This window comes from Nicotiana tabacum, chromosome 22, assembly GCF_000715075.1.
Source record: "Nicotiana tabacum cultivar K326 chromosome 22, ASM71507v2, whole genome shotgun sequence".
NCBI lineage: Eukaryota > Viridiplantae > Streptophyta > Magnoliopsida > Solanales > Solanaceae > Nicotiana > Nicotiana tabacum.
In genome coordinates, this window is record NC_134101.1 from 108668049 (window position 1) to 108683658 (window position 15610).

The following is a 15610-nucleotide window of genomic DNA, read 5'->3' on the forward strand; positions in this document are numbered from 1 at the left end:
ATGATTTTGCCCACAGAGGCCGAGATGATATGATGGGATGTCCACAGAGGCTTGACGATGTTGTGTATGCATATAGATATGACATTTATACACATTTTCATAACATTATAAATGTTTCATGATTCACAGAGCTATTCAGACTTACAGGTTGAGTCCTTTACTCCATCTTTCTTTAATGTTTGTTATATACTAATTTTCATGCCTTACATACTCGGTACTTTATTTGTATTGACTTCCTTTTTCCCTGGGGATGCTTTGTTTCATGCCCGCAGGTCCCGATAGACAGGTTGACAATCATCCTAGTAGGCTATCAGCTCAGCAAAAGGTATTGGTGCACTCCATTTGCTCCGGAGTTTCCTATTTGATCAATATGATTTGGACATGTATTGATTGGTATAGCGGGGCCATGTCCCGACCTTTATGATATTTATGTACTCTTAGAGGCTTGTAGACATATGTCATGTATATTGAAACTTGTATGGCCTTGTCGACCTATGTTTTGAGTATACATACTTCTATGGCCTTGTCGGCCTATGTTTTGAGTATACAAATGATAATGTCGGCCTTATAGGCCCGTATGTCACATGTATAAGTTTTTATATCATGTCGGGTCGTCCTACATTTAGTATTCCCTTATTGTTTTATTCTGGTTATCTCATGACAGCCCTTCTGGCCTAATTACCCATAATGGTATGATAAGAAAGATACATTACGGTGGTACTCGGTTGGGTAAGGCCCCGAGTGCCCGTCGCGACCCTCCAGTTTGGGTCGTGACAATTTAGTCGGGGTCTGAGTCGAAGTCGGGCTCCATTCCTCGCGCCCGAACTAATGCACAAATCCATGCGGTCAACTTCTTCTAAGCCTTATTTGGGTACACCCCACACTTATCTTTCTTGCTCATCGCATGCCTCTCTTTCGAACCCTTTACTTTCTACTCAACAATTATCGTTGTTTTGTCCTTTTGCACCCCCTTTACTTCATCCATCTTAAAAGTCACAGTCTCCTCACCCACTCTAAGCATGTGTTTTCTCTCTTGTATATCTAATATAGCTTTGCTCGTCGCTAAGAATGGTCTTCCTAGGATGAGGGAGACCTCCTTGTTTTCCTCCATATTCACCACTATAAAATCCATAGGAAATACGAACTTATCCACCCGAACTAACACATCTTCCACTATCCCCTCAGGTGTTATAGTTGTTTGATCTGCCAGCTATAATGATATGGGTGTAGACCTTTTCTCTCCAATCTCCTTCTCCAGCTTCCTGTAGATAGATAGAGGCATAATAATCACATAAGGATTTATCAAAATTAATAATTCCTAAAGAGCAAGGTATAGTAAAACTCCCTGGATCTCCACACTTTTGTGGGGGTTTATTTTGCAATATCGCATTGCAATGCTCTGTGAGCTTGACCGCTGAGGTCTCCTCTACTTTCCTCTTCTTCGTAAGGATTTCTTTCAAGAATTTAGCATAAGTAGGCATTTGTGAGAGCACTTTTGTGAATGGTAAGTTTACATGAACTTGTTTCAGTACATCCAGAAATCTCTCAAACTGCTTGTCCAGCTTTTCTCTACATAGCTTTTGGGGGAAAGGTAAAACAGGCATATGCTTGCGCTCCTCAGGTTCCTCCCTTCTCGAGTATTCTTTCTTCTTCTTTTTCTCAGCTTTCCTTTGGCCTTTCTTCTTCTTATTAACATCAATTTTCAGCTTCTCCCCACTTTCTTTTTCAAGTCTCACATCTTTTTGGATTAGGGTGAGATGTTTCAACAATTGCCACTTCTCAAAGTTACAACATTCATTGTTTCTTTGGGATTTCTTTCAGTATCATCAGGAAGAGTTCCTGGAATTCTCTCAAATAATATTGTTGCAATTTGTCCCACTTGCTTCTATAAATTTTGAATTGATGCCCCTTATACTTCAAATCTTTCATCAGTTTTCATAATGAAGGCCTTCATGAGATCTTCTAGACCAGACTGATTGGGCCGTTGAGTCTGAAACTGTTGTCGCGGCTGATTCATAAAACTAGGAGCTCATTTTCCTTGGAATATGGGGCTGTTTTGTTGCTATGCATTTGCAGGACCCGCAGGTGAAATCCATGAAAAATCGGGGTGCTTCTGACCCATTGCATTAAGATTATAATTTCCCACAGCATTCACTTCCTCAGTTAAGACTTGACACTTATGAGTAGGGTGTCCTCTTCCACATATATCACAAGCTGCATGAGGCTCACTTTGTATCGTGGCTAAGGTCAGCTTTCATATTTCTTTAGCCATAGCATCAAGTTGTACATGCACAGATGTATTAGCATCAACTTGGTGAACACCAGTTGATCTTCTTCTTTCAGCACTCTCAGAGGGCCATTGATTAGCATCTTCAGATAACTCATCAAGAATTGAAACTATCTCCTCTGGAGTCTTCTTCATCAAAGGGCCTCCGGCTGCATTGTGCAATGTTCTACGCGGGGCCGGTGTCAATCCATCCCAAAAGTCCTGGAGTTGCATCTAGAGTTCAATTCCACTATGTTGACACTTTCTAACTATCTCCTTAACTCTAGATAATTCACTTCTAATGTTCAAGTGAGTCTCTCGAATTCACACAATTATTAGTTTAAACGTTTAGCAGAAACTCCTCTCTCGATTAAGTCTCAACCTCACGAGATGAACCAAATTAAGCACTATTAAGATATGCAAGAATGCGTAGTGGATTGGTCCTTAGGAAAACCTCTTTCGATTATTCTCTTAACTAGGTTTAATCAATGATTCAGCTAGCCTCTTTCGATTACTTAGAAGGATCTATGAATTCAACCAATAATATAATGCAAAGATATCACAAGTTATGCCTCTCTCAATCACATGAACTAGTGAATATAGATGCAACAATTAAATCATCCAAAACGCTTCAATACATAAAACTAGAGTTATAATCCACAAACAATCATCAATACACCAAATCCATCAAAACCTAAGGTGAACTACTCCATAGAAATGGAGAAATTCATCACAAATATAACTGAAGTATATGAAAACATAAATTCAATCCAAACTCGGATCTTGAGTGAGGAAGGAATGATGCAATCCTTGTACTTTGTTCTTCCAACTCCTCCTTAGCCTCCTTAGGTCGAAAGCATGTCAAAAGTCCAAAAAATAACGTTTTTCCATATGTTTATATCAAGTAAGGTCGGGCCCAGACAAAATCACCCTTTCCTAGCCGAATAGGAAAATAACTCTGGGAAAAATACACAAGCACGCTACATGGGGCGACGCTCCTCGCGAGGCATTAGTGGGACTTATCAGATAGCATGCCGTTTTGTCAAGCAACAGGAAATGCACTGTTGCATCGCACCACGCCCCATAGCAGTGCAAATTCTTCAGAGCTCGGCTTCAAACTTGATTTTTGATGTCCAGACTTGGTACTCGACCCCCGAACACGATCCCAGCTTAATTCCTTAGGCTTATACTCAGACTTCAAAGCTCCAAATAGCTCGAAGTAGCTCCATAACATCTACACAACTCGAAATCACTCCTACAAGGCATAAAACACACAATAAGTGCAAAATACTACCAATTAAAGCTTAAACGCAAGTAAAGTGCGGTGAATTAGAGTGCAATAAGCGACTAAAACATAGGATTATAGCCTACCATCATGAGTCCAATAACACCAAAGTCAAAAGCTCTCAAATTCTTCAAATTGCCAACTTTTGCCAAATAGAACCAAAACCTTCTAGGAACATCTAAATCCAAATCTGAACACACCCAAATCTAAAAATACCATACGAATCTATCGAATCCTTGAAATCTCGTTTCTGAGATTGTTTACTTAAAAGTCAAACCTTGATAAATTCTGTCAACTTAAAGCTTCCAAATTAAGAATTACTCTACCAAACAGTCTTGAATCCCTCGAACATCAAAACTAACCATACACGCAAGTCATGGTACATCTTATGAAGCTGCTCAAAGTCTCAAACCACCGAACAAAATGCTAAAACTCAAAACGATCGATCATCGTTACATTGATATTATAAGTCCGCAGAAATCCAAACAGCAATAGTTATTTCAGGGATTTACGCAAATATTCTTTAGTCACATCGGGCCACTCTCAATAGCGTATTGAGGACGTGCTGCTCTTTTACTCGCTCGGAAAATGCAGCACCTTAGGTTCAGTTGGATAATCAATTATAGCGCAGTCCCCCTCAGCTGTCATTGCCTGATGGTCGGCAACTAGCTGTAACACCTTTTGCGAATGTGTGGTGAATGAGGGCCTGCATATGCTCCAGATACTTCTGGTTTCGTCCAAGGGATACTCCTCTGCGTAGTTCATGTGCTTCTTTTCAAATTCACGCATGTAACGGATTCAGTAGCTTATAGAGTTGGACAATACTTTTATTATTTATAAAACCAAAAAAAAGGGTACAAAATGCTGTAAAATAATGACGGGGATCTGGTCGTATGTAGTAAACACACCAATTAATATACACCAATTACACTTCAATTCTGAAGCAGTTCGTATCATCATAGATTGCTTTTGATATGTAATTACAGACATAATTACAACAATTAGAATTTGTGCTAATGACAATAACCACACGCTATGTCCCAATTCCGGTTGTTCAGGAAGGAGGTTGGTCACCACTTTCCTACGGACTCAAAGTCACTCAAGAAGCCAACATCACCCAACCTAAGAAAAAATACATATAGTATATGATACAGCTGATAATTACCTTCCAACAAAATAATACTAACAATTATATGCACATTAAACCATTATCTGCAGCTCTGAATTTCTATTAGTGATATTTGCTTTCGTGAACTTATGAAACTTGATTCTGAGCAGACGGCCTATGATTGATAATTGCTCTCTTTGTTTGGCAGTTGTTTATCCTTGTAATACATAGGAGCTGTATTGCAGAGACTCCCGCATGCCAGACCTATATTGAGCTCACCTGAATTTTGTTTCCTTACCACAACTATTCAGGTTGTCACGTGTACCAAGGTCATCAGCCTCACGAGCCAGAGAAAGTTTGTCCCTTGCTCCTAAAACCAACTTCTGAGGACGACCCAGCCTTTGGCTAAGATCAATTTCTTTCAATCTTGCCAAGGCGCCCATTTGAGTCTGTCTTCCCAAGAGCCTTTTTACCATATCATCCAGTTCCACAATTTTTCTCTGTAAGTTGGTCCTATCCATCTGTGAACACGGTGGGAAAAGGAACAGCAATATCATTATTAACTAATTCACCAGTATAACATTTATCTCCTAATATGGGCCAGAGAAGAAAAGTTCATACTTTCAGCATTTCATTTTGAGCAGTCAGCAACTGATCACGTTCTCGTAACTGTTCTATGCACATCTGGGATGATAACACGTCTGCCTCACTATTTTTCACTTCCAAAATGTATCTAAAAATTGGTAAATAGTCAGAACCCATCATACAACATCCTACAACCAGAATCTAAGTAGAAGATTATACTGGTTATTCTCAAATACTAGAAGATTTATCAATCCTACGCACTTTCTGGAAGAACTTGAATGATAATTTGAGTAACTCCAAGAGAAACACCATTTAATTGATTGGCCTCTCATTCAATAAGACACTCCACTGCCAATCATATTACTAATATGACATATCATTCCTTGTCTACTCAGTACCGGTTAAATTTAAGAATGAGGAAGACAAAAAGTAACTTACCTCTCTCTTTCTTCAACTAGATCATCAATTTGTCTCCTTAGATCTGAAAGTTGTCTCTCCTGTAATAACATAAACCAGTGTAAGGCTCACAATGAAAATAAGTATTTGTTTAAGGCTCACAATGAAAATAAGTATTTGTTTCCTATTAAGCATACCATTGCCATGCGCTCTTCTGATTGTTGTTGAGCCTCCACAAATTTTTGCAGTTGATACTGCTTTATCAAATTCTAGAACATACAGAAAAAAGGTCCTTAAAAACTCAGAAGCAGAAATACACAAGAAAATAAAGAGGTTTTAGTTGGGAACTTACTGCATAACTAGTCATGTCCAGCTTGACACCAAGCAAATCCCGAATTACATCATGTGTCATGTTTTCTGTTGCAGCCAGTCTACTGTTCAGCATACAAATCTGACAACATATACAGTCATAAATATGTGCAGAAAGAGTAATCATATCAAATCATACTATATTGTAAATGCGAGGAGTTTTAGTTGAAGTTATTCTATTAAAATATCCTTCAGAAATTGAATGACCATATCACCCTCTTAATTTACCCTCTAATATATCTCTCATTAAATGTTTTACACCTCTTTCTCCCTCCTTTCTATTCCTCTATACAAACTTTTTAATTTCAAATATCTGATGTTGGATTATAAAGTCTAGCTTGGAGTGGTAGGAAAACTTATGTTGGCATTAAAAATATGTTCAATGTGTATGGTGTTCTTTGTCCAAAAAAGAATGTGTGAATTCACAACTAAAGATCATGAAATATTAATGTGGCAGTTAAAAGTTCCATCTTTAATACAAGGAAATATAGGACAACTGAATGGGCGGAGGTTACATTTGGAATGAATGGGAGATAAAAAGTCAAATAATTGTTTGGATTAACTTTTGTGGCTTTATAATCCCCTTTCCTGAGAATTCATTCACTGCCATTAGTTTTGCAATGACATTTCTAGATGAAGAACTTTCTATAATACATCCAGTATCATAGCGTGGGAAATTAGACATGCTATGCCATGTACATTTCGGAAGCATGGTATTGAAGAAAGATAATTTAATGCTTATGCTTGATGTTTTTATCACTTATTAGTAGTTTCCTTTTTATTTCTTTTGACAAAAATATTCTTATGTTGAGATCTCATGGATTCAATTTGTGTAACAGCAAAGTTGTTTTTTCTGTTTTTTGTCCTTACTTTCCTTTTTCCTCTTTTGCGAACCACTCTTGGCTTATGTCTTTTGTTTGTTTTTACTTGATATCAATCTTTGATGTACAATATTTTTGTCTTTAAATTTGAATTAAGAAATTGAGGTCATAATTCTATAATAAAATTTACAAGGAATTGCCTTAGATATTTTTATTAACATCTTTTTTTTCTCTAATTTCCATAAAAATTTTATTAAAAAAAAGGTATCCGTTGGGCCCATTAGGCCCACTAGGGTCCACTTAGCTCGCAGGTCGGGACCGTTTAGCCCGGGACCATTAGTTCGTGGGCCTGATCCTGGGCCGGTTACTACAAAAAGACCACCGGGACTGGGACCGTTTGGCCCGTTTAATTTGGGACCAGCCCAGGACCGGGACCGGGACCGTTTGGACCAACCCACTTAAGCCCGGGACCGTCCCACTTGCCACCCTTAATAGGAGTAAAGGCTATTGATATATATTTAAGAACTTGTGAAGTATATTAGCAAAGATCTAATAGAGGCAATCTATCACAACCTTGTTCAATTCCATGAACTGAAGCAATCTCAATAGGTAGCACAATTTAAGACCAAATCACGGGTGTACATGACTTAAGTGGCAAATATGCAATTGCATCTACTTCTCATTTCAGAAAACCAACAAAGTTACTCTTGGTTATTGTCTCAACAGTGCTATAACTATCTGTTCATCTTCTGCACTTCCAAGTTTCAAAGATCTCCTGCTACTTTTATATTATTATTAGTTTCTAGGCACGCGCGTTGTGCTTATACCTCACATTATTGGGTACCAATATAAAATAGTTTTAAAAATATGTGAGTTATAAAATTAAAGTCGATAAAAGGAAAAATGCAAGTTTCTTAATCATATTTAGTCAACTCAATAAAGCAAGAACCTTGATTTATAGAAATCTTCAACTCTTTAGTGGAAATTCGCTATATGAGTTATGTACTTGCTTTACAACTCCAAACAAGCATGCACATTCTAGAAGATGGAGAAATATCTTTAACATGAGAAATCACAATTAAAACATGAAAAAAAATATCTAAGCTTCTTTGCAGTGAAAATATATGGCGTTTAACATGACCATGCTTATCTTTGATCTTGGAACAATGACGCAACTAAAAATAAATGTAACAAATAAATCAACAATTTAAAAATATCACAAAAGTAAAATAAAAGGACGAAGATGCTATGTGGAACATCAATAAGAGATATTCAAAGCAATGCATTATAATTTTATTATAGCATTAAAAAAAATATGGCAATATCTTTCTTAGTCTTCCTCCCCCTATGGAATGAGCTCAACACGGTGCTAATACCACCATTGAGAAGAAAAAGAAACTAATCAAGATGTGCCAAAATACAAGTTACATAATACATACTCCCTCCGTTCCAATTTATGTGAACCTGTTTGACTGGGTACGGAGTTTAAGAAAAAATGAAGACTTTTAGAATTTGTGGTCCTAAACAAGTCAAAAAGGGGTCCAGAGTATTTGTGTGGTTATAAAAGCTTTCCATTAAAGGTAGAATTGGAAGTTTAAGCTAAATTATTTCCAAATTTAGAAAGGGGTCATTTTTTTGACCAAAAAGGAAATAGGTTCACATAAACTGAAACGGAGGGAGTACTAATTTTTGTTCATACAAGTTACATGGTATCTCTTACAAACTTCATAAATCCATTAAGGTCCGGAGGAATTTCCATTGGTGGTGGCGGAAAAGAAGCTTGGTCATCACCGCTTCCGGGCGAAGCAGAATCCTCCGCAAGTTCAGCTAGCATTTCTTCGTAAGCTTCCTTGCCACAAGTTTTACACTTAGCCTTATTTTCTGGAATTAGTTGAGTAAAAAATGGCCAAACAATAAATGTTTCTGTCCGTTTGGTACGTTGTCTAGAAAAAGTAGGGGCATTAACAGGAGTATCAGACGGGGCATCATTTGGATTATCACTAGTTGGGTTAACTTCAGGAGCAGGACTAGTGGGTGTATCGTCGTCCGGTTGAGTTTCATCAAAATCTATTTCCTCCTCATCATTTTCATCAATAGTTGGATTATAATAAAGTGAATTCATTAATTCATGGCCTAATTGTTCACCAGCTCCAACATTATGGTAAAATTGACTCTCAGTAAATTGTAATAAACTATTATCGCTATCAAAAATAACAGATGTAGGACGGATATGGGGTTTGGATCGAGTACACGGGGGCAGTGGAGGAAGAACAGATTGACCACTAGATTCGCCACTCTTGGATTTTTCCTTATTTTACCAAAAGGTTTTTTTAAGGAAGCCATCTTAATTAATTAAGCAATAGAAAATAAATAAAACAGATAAAACTATAATATTAAAACTTAAGAGTTGGAACGAGTTTACCGAATTGACGAACAACTTGTTGAAAATTGATTATTGTTGAAGACTTGAAAACTTCAATTCACCAACTTCAAAAAGTTTTCACAAATTGTAACAATAAAGTAAGCAATAGTAGCAATTATAGAAGAAAATTAGAGAGAGATTGTGATAGATTGATCATTTTGTAAGAAAAATAAAAGAATGAGGGGGTATTTATAGTTGAAAATAAGGAAAAAGTGTAATTATAAAAAGTTTAGGGTTAAAACAAAGTTGGGCGGGTTAAATGACTATTTTGGAAATAGCCAACGGCTATTTTTTAAAGGCCAACGGCTATTTTTTAAAGGCCAACGGCCAGATTTTTCAAAGCCTAACGGAAAATTTTATTTTTTTTTGAATTTTGACCTTTGGGACCGTTTGGGCCCGCCAAGGACCGGTCTGGTCCCGGTCCCAAACAGTCCCGGGCCTAGCGGTCCTAAAGTGAAGAATCGTCCCAGAAGCTCGGACCAGGCCCACGTACACGGTTCTAACCGGTTCAGGCCCGTTTAGGCCCAGAAGCCCGTTTGGCCCGCGGTTGCCACCCTTAACTCCTATTAAGGAGGAGCAACATATAAAATATGTACAGTAACAGAATTCCCCATTTTTTTTGTAGAGCTTAGGCAGTAAAATGGCAGTTCTTTTTCATTAACGGTGGTGTCTGGTCTAGTCTTGATGCACCTTAGGAATCCATCTGCTTCTTGCTACCTCCCACCAGTACAAGTACCAAGTAACTTTGCATACCAAGGCTTAGGTAAATGAGAACACTTTACATAGTGTTACTGATGAGATTTGATGTGGATTACTATATTTACAACATCCCAAAAGTTGCTAAGTATCATATTTAGGAACCACCCCACGAGCAAAGGCATTAGCTTTCTGCAGCTACCATGTCTAAAATATGACTCCTGCATGAAAAACTTTATTATCTAAAAGTACATACCTCCTTCTGTTTTTGAGCCAGTAACACCTCTAGCTCTTCTATGCGAAATTTAGCTGCTGACAGTTCCTGGTCTTTCTCACTATTCATCTGCTGAACCAAACTGGAAATGCATCTGAAAGGTGAGCTTGAACCTCTTGTCCTGGTTGAGCTTGAGCACTTCTCTGTCTTATCTGAAGTTGGTCCTCCATTTAGTGTGTTTAATGAGTGAGTTTCAAGTCCATGCAGCACTGCCTCCAACTCCTTGTACTGATATCACAAATGGCGAATGAGAGCTGATAACTGTCTCTTATTTATAAGCATGATATCACCATACAGAAAACTACGGCACAGAGATTTGGCTACAGCTCCAAGTGGACTGTGCAGTCTCTAGCGTGGAACTTACATTAGAAGATTGTAAATGGTTTTTCCTTTCCAATTGTAATTATAAATTCCTTTCCCATAAAAAGCTGTGAGTTCAAAGAAATTTTTAAGTCTAGTCTGGGCAATATTCAAAGATTTTCCATAAGAAGAAACTCACAGCATAAGTTTCAACAACAACTCAGTAAAATCCCTCCCACGAGTGGGGTCTGGGAAGGGTAGTGTGTACGCAGACCTTACCTCTATCCTGGGGCGTAGAGAGGCTGTTTACGATAGACCCTCGGGCCTCGGCCACAGCACAAGTTTCACTTTGCAGAATTAATTTTAACGCCTGAAGTAAATTCAGTGGATTCCCTAGCACTAGGCCTAAAATGTGGATTTTGAAATCTCGTCCTGAGAAACGAATTAGAGATACAGAGGTTTTGCTGCTTGATTTTGTTATTTACTTGCTCACAACTATAGGTTATATGGACTTGCTATGCTTTACAATACCTTTTGTTGATACTGTGATGCTTGGGCTTGGGCGTGCAACAAGATTTCTGAAATGTATTCCTTGTATTGTTTTATCTACAACATATAAACCAAAGCTAAATATTATGTGGAAAATATGGCTGGACAAAAAGTCTTATAATGAAAGATATCAACCTGTGACACAAGAACCTACCTCTTTAGTTAGCTCTGCTTTTTCTTCTTCCAGATCTCCTATTCGGTAATAAAACTCAGTAGGCTCCACGAACCTGCCATATAGTTTCTTGATCAATGTCACATCATATACCATATCATGGTTATGTATCAAATCATCCTGTATGCAATTAAACCACATGAACTTTCTGACCTCGAAAATTGATCCTTTGTGGATAGTTCACCTAAGCTCTTCATGTCCATACTTCGAGAGTTCTCAACCATTAATAATCTTTTTCTTAGCGCTTGAAGTTCCAGTTCTAATGAATCTCTAATCAGGCGATCTCTTTCTACCTCTTCTTCCATTTCATGTACCTCAAAAAGGGGATAAAATAAAGGACTTGAATTTCTTAACATCAAACCAAAAGAATAAAGCTTGCATGTTATATTGTTTGTTTTATTTTAAAAGGTCATTCCACATTTAAAGGAGAGCTCAACTTGAATTAAAAAGTTGTACTACTCCTGATTTTGTCAGGGGCCAATGAACAGTTAGCATTTTCAAGTCTGAACATAATTAAAATGTGGAAAGGCTTACCTTATTCTCCAGTACATTTATGGTGCCGTCAAGTTCCTCAACTGAGTGTTCTAAAATCTTAACCTCCTCATCTTTTTGTTCAGCATACATTTTACTGGCTTCTGATGCCTGGTAAATTAAGAAGTAAGTCATCAGTGCAGGACATGTCCATCAAAGTTTAACTAGTTAAATATTCTTCAGAAAATACAAACCTGGCGAGCTTGTACAGCAATAGCTTCGTTCTCATCAGCTAGTGAACATGCCATATCAAGCCTGTCTTGCAGGAACCGGAGTTGTTCAAGAAGCTGATTCTTTTCTCCAGTAACCCTCTTGAGATCATCTTCTGTATCTTTATCTGTCATCGATGGTATCAGTTGTTTCTCTGCAGAGGAGGTCAGCCAAAGAATTTCATTTTCTAGGCTTTTCACAATCTCCCTTTGTTCTTCCAACTCATCCTCTGTTTGAGACTTCTTCATACAAAGATCATCTAAAAGAGCTCTCAACTCAGAGTTTTGATTTGAGAAAGTATCCAATTCTCTTCTAGTCCCTTCATGATCAGATTTTGAGGCAAATAGATCACTCTCCATCTCTTTCAGCCGATTTTCAAGAGTTCTGTGCTGAATGAGCATTTCATCTAGTTGATGTTCTTTAGTAGATAACTCATTTTGAGCTTGATCCAAAGCTGCAATTAACTTGTCAACTTCATCCGTGATATCCTTTCTGCTAGAAGCTGATTCTTGCAATAAGCTAATGTCAAATAGCAAACCTTTCAGCAAAGCTTCTTTTCGTTCCAATTCTTTTCTAAGCTCCAAGTTTTCATTTTTGCTGTTGATCTGGTCTAAACCCAACTCTTTATCCTCCATTTGTCCAAAGCTTGTCATTCCATCCAGTTCTTCTTTATCCATTATCATGCCAATATTACAACTTCCGCAACTTCTCCCCAAGTCATGTATAGAATCTATAGCTTCGCAACGGTATAGCACAGAAGAGGATATACCATTCTTCATAGTGTCAAAAACAATACCTTCCAGTAATAAATTTGAGTTGCCAATGAGGTTCAGTGTCTCTTCTGCCATTCTAAAAGCATCAGCAAACAATGTTTTCAAAAATTCCTCCACATCTTTTTGCATATCCAAGAAAGACCCTTCAAGCAAGGACATTGTATTTGAAATTTCTTGCAAGCTGCAACAGGCCTCATCCTGTAATATTCCTATTTCTTCATCTCTCTGTCGAATGGAGGACTTAAGTTGTTTGACATCTTCAACCAGGCTTGCTTTCTGCTCCAGTAATTCCTCTTCTGCTTGTCTCAACATAGAAGTCAACTTTTTTTCATTTTCATTCACTTTAACCAGAGTATTTAACGTGTAATCTACTTCTTTGATGGTTGAGAAGGCTTGCTCAAACTTCTTAAAGAAGTTTTTCTCTTCAGTGATTTCGTCACCAGCTTCTTCCTGCAAGCTCAGAATGACCCCCAAGAAAACAATAGTGAATTTTCAGAACTTATGAGAGCAGGGAACTACTTTATCTAGTAATACAAAGATAAAACCACAACAATTTGACCTCTTTTCTTACCTAAGCATAAAAGGATGCTAAGTTTCAGAATTCAATTTAAGTTTATTGAAAAACTATTTGACATCTGTATTACCTCTCTCCTGTAGTTGCAGCTAAATTCAGCTCCATGCATCATCATTTTATGACCCTGAATTATTTCATTTTGTTGATTCTTGATTGGCTGCTGGTCATTCAGTTTTGCAAGTTCAGCTGAATCAGAGAGATACATCACTGGGGGTGAACCCTCTTCTTTCTCATTGAAAACGGAATAAAACTGAGCATTTACTTTGGCAAAAGCACCATATGCCATTTTAAAATTCCTCCTCAAATGCAGTAGTGTTGTGCCTTCTAGATTCAAATTCTTCGGTATGCTTTGTGAATTACCACTGTGGGGAGATGTATTTGACCTTTTTCCTGAAGCAACACTTTCAGTTGAAAGATTAGAACATGAAGCCAAACAGTCAGTTGTCCATCCATCTGATTCACTTGGATCTTCAGTTGTATCAGGGCATAGATGCAAATTTAAAATCCTGCTAAGATTTTCTGTGATGTGATTCAGTTTCTCGTTTGTTTCAACAAGTTCATACCTAATCTGATGCAGCAGTTTCTGCTGTTTGTTATGGTCATGAAGCTTACTGGTATCACTTGATGGAAATCCAACTGCATGGTACTGAGAACTACCATTTTCCATTAGATCATAGAACTTATTCCTCATCTGATGGATAAGATCTAGAAATTCTTGATTGAACTCCTTGAACAAGCAAATCATTTTATAGTCGTCTGATTGGAGGCCTGACAGATAGTTTTGTGCATCAAAGCAAAGAGCATTTACAGCATTCTCCACCTCCAGTAGCTTTAACCTTGCCAACTCAATATTATTTTCATTAGCTATCAATGCTAATACACTTTCACTTGAACTGTCTCCTTTTGTGAGGTTTCTGTCAAGACTATCAGATCCATCATTTGCAGAAAATGAAGCAGCATGAACTTCAGCGGTGTGGTTCCCCTTGTGCAGCAGATGTTTTTCTAAAGATTCCAACCTACTGATTTGATCATCTAAAGAAGAAACTAGCTGGAATGCTTCCTTGTCGCTTGACTCATTGTCTAACTGCTGAGCTTGAGTAAAAGTCATTGTTGCACCTTTCAGAGAATTCAATTTCCCATCCATTTGCAATATGCCCCGTTGTGCTTCTTCTAAACTCCTTCTTAACAAAAGAATGGTTTCTTCCTTCTCAACACAAATTTTAGCAGCTCTCTCAACATGTTCACCAATGCAAGCATTGATGTCAGGAAATGAGCAAGCTATATGTTCTATGTGGGAGGAAGCATCTCGCAGGGACTTAGAACCATCTACTAGAAAGGATGTTAGCTCCAAAGTTGCTCTTTCCCATTCCATGCACAGCACCTCTATTTCTTCCTCTTTAGCTGCCAGATAGTTCTTTAAACTCATGTTTTCATCAGCCATTAAGCATAATTTCTCCTGTAGTTCGGACTTCATTGCAACAATCTCTACCTGCATATGAAGAATCGCTTTAGTTGTTTCTGCTTCAACTTCCTCACGCACTAACTCAGTTTGGTGTTCCTCTGACAACTTTAATGCATGATCTTCCAGATATTGGCTATTAAGCAAGCGAGCCTCCCCAAGGTCCTTGGACATTTTCTCCAACTTAGCTTGCAAAGCCACCATGCAGAGGTCTCCATTACTGTCCTGATTTTCAAAAACAGAGCCTCTTGACTCATGGTTATCAGGTTTATGCCTGTGTTGTATCCCAGCCCTTTCAGTTTCACGCAGCTGCTTAGACAGCCTTTGATTTTCTTCCCTTGTGAATTCTAGCTCTTCTATTAGCTTAACTTGTTCCTGTTCCATTGCTTCCATCGAGGATCTTGCTTCAACCAACTGTTTCATGATATCTTTATGCTGCGAAATGGAGGCCCAATCAGTTTCGACAACTTCTTGATATTTGGATTTTCCACCTTCTAGCGGGTCTTGTGATGCCCTGTTTACTTTATCAGCTTCAGTTGACATGGTCTCCACCTGTTAAAGTACCGGTTAGACAACAGCATAAACAAAGAGTTCAGTATCTCAATTGATTTTATCTTCCCTGCCCTCTATATCTGCAAATAATTTTCCAGCTTGGGATTTCTATATGTCAAGGAGGAAAATTTAAACCTTGTTAAAGAAAAAATGTAGGATCCTCTTACAAAATCAAATGCAGCTTGGTTAAAGTTCACATGTTTTCCCAATTCACCTTGCAATTCATCAACCTCACTGCAAACCGAAAGACAGATCAGAAGCAGAACCA

General features: G+C 37.9%; 1 protein-coding gene across 1 annotated transcript in view; it reads right to left on the reverse strand.

Moving 5' to 3' along the window:
• Positions 1-4447: 4447 nt before the first annotated feature.
• The window catches only part of LOC107781469 (kinesin-like protein KIN-12C), a 46700-nt gene continuing 35537 nt past the window's right edge, over positions 4448-15610 (reverse strand). Inside the window, exons 18-30 of the mRNA XM_075243818.1 lie at positions 15510-15576; positions 13402-15342; positions 11969-13207; positions 11778-11885; positions 11397-11557; positions 11226-11298; positions 11054-11128; positions 10205-10450; positions 5993-6091; positions 5838-5909; positions 5683-5741; positions 5281-5392; positions 4448-5180 (exon numbers count right to left, since the gene is read on the reverse strand). Of these exons, the coding sequence (XP_075099919.1) occupies positions 4935-5180; positions 5281-5392; positions 5683-5741; positions 5838-5909; positions 5993-6091; positions 10205-10450; positions 11054-11128; positions 11226-11298; positions 11397-11557; positions 11778-11885; positions 11969-13207; positions 13402-15342; positions 15510-15576 (4498 nt within the window). The 3' untranslated portion in view covers positions 4448-4934. The remainder of the gene's footprint in view (positions 5181-5280; positions 5393-5682; positions 5742-5837; positions 5910-5992; positions 6092-10204; positions 10451-11053; positions 11129-11225; positions 11299-11396; positions 11558-11777; positions 11886-11968; positions 13208-13401; positions 15343-15509; positions 15577-15610) is intronic.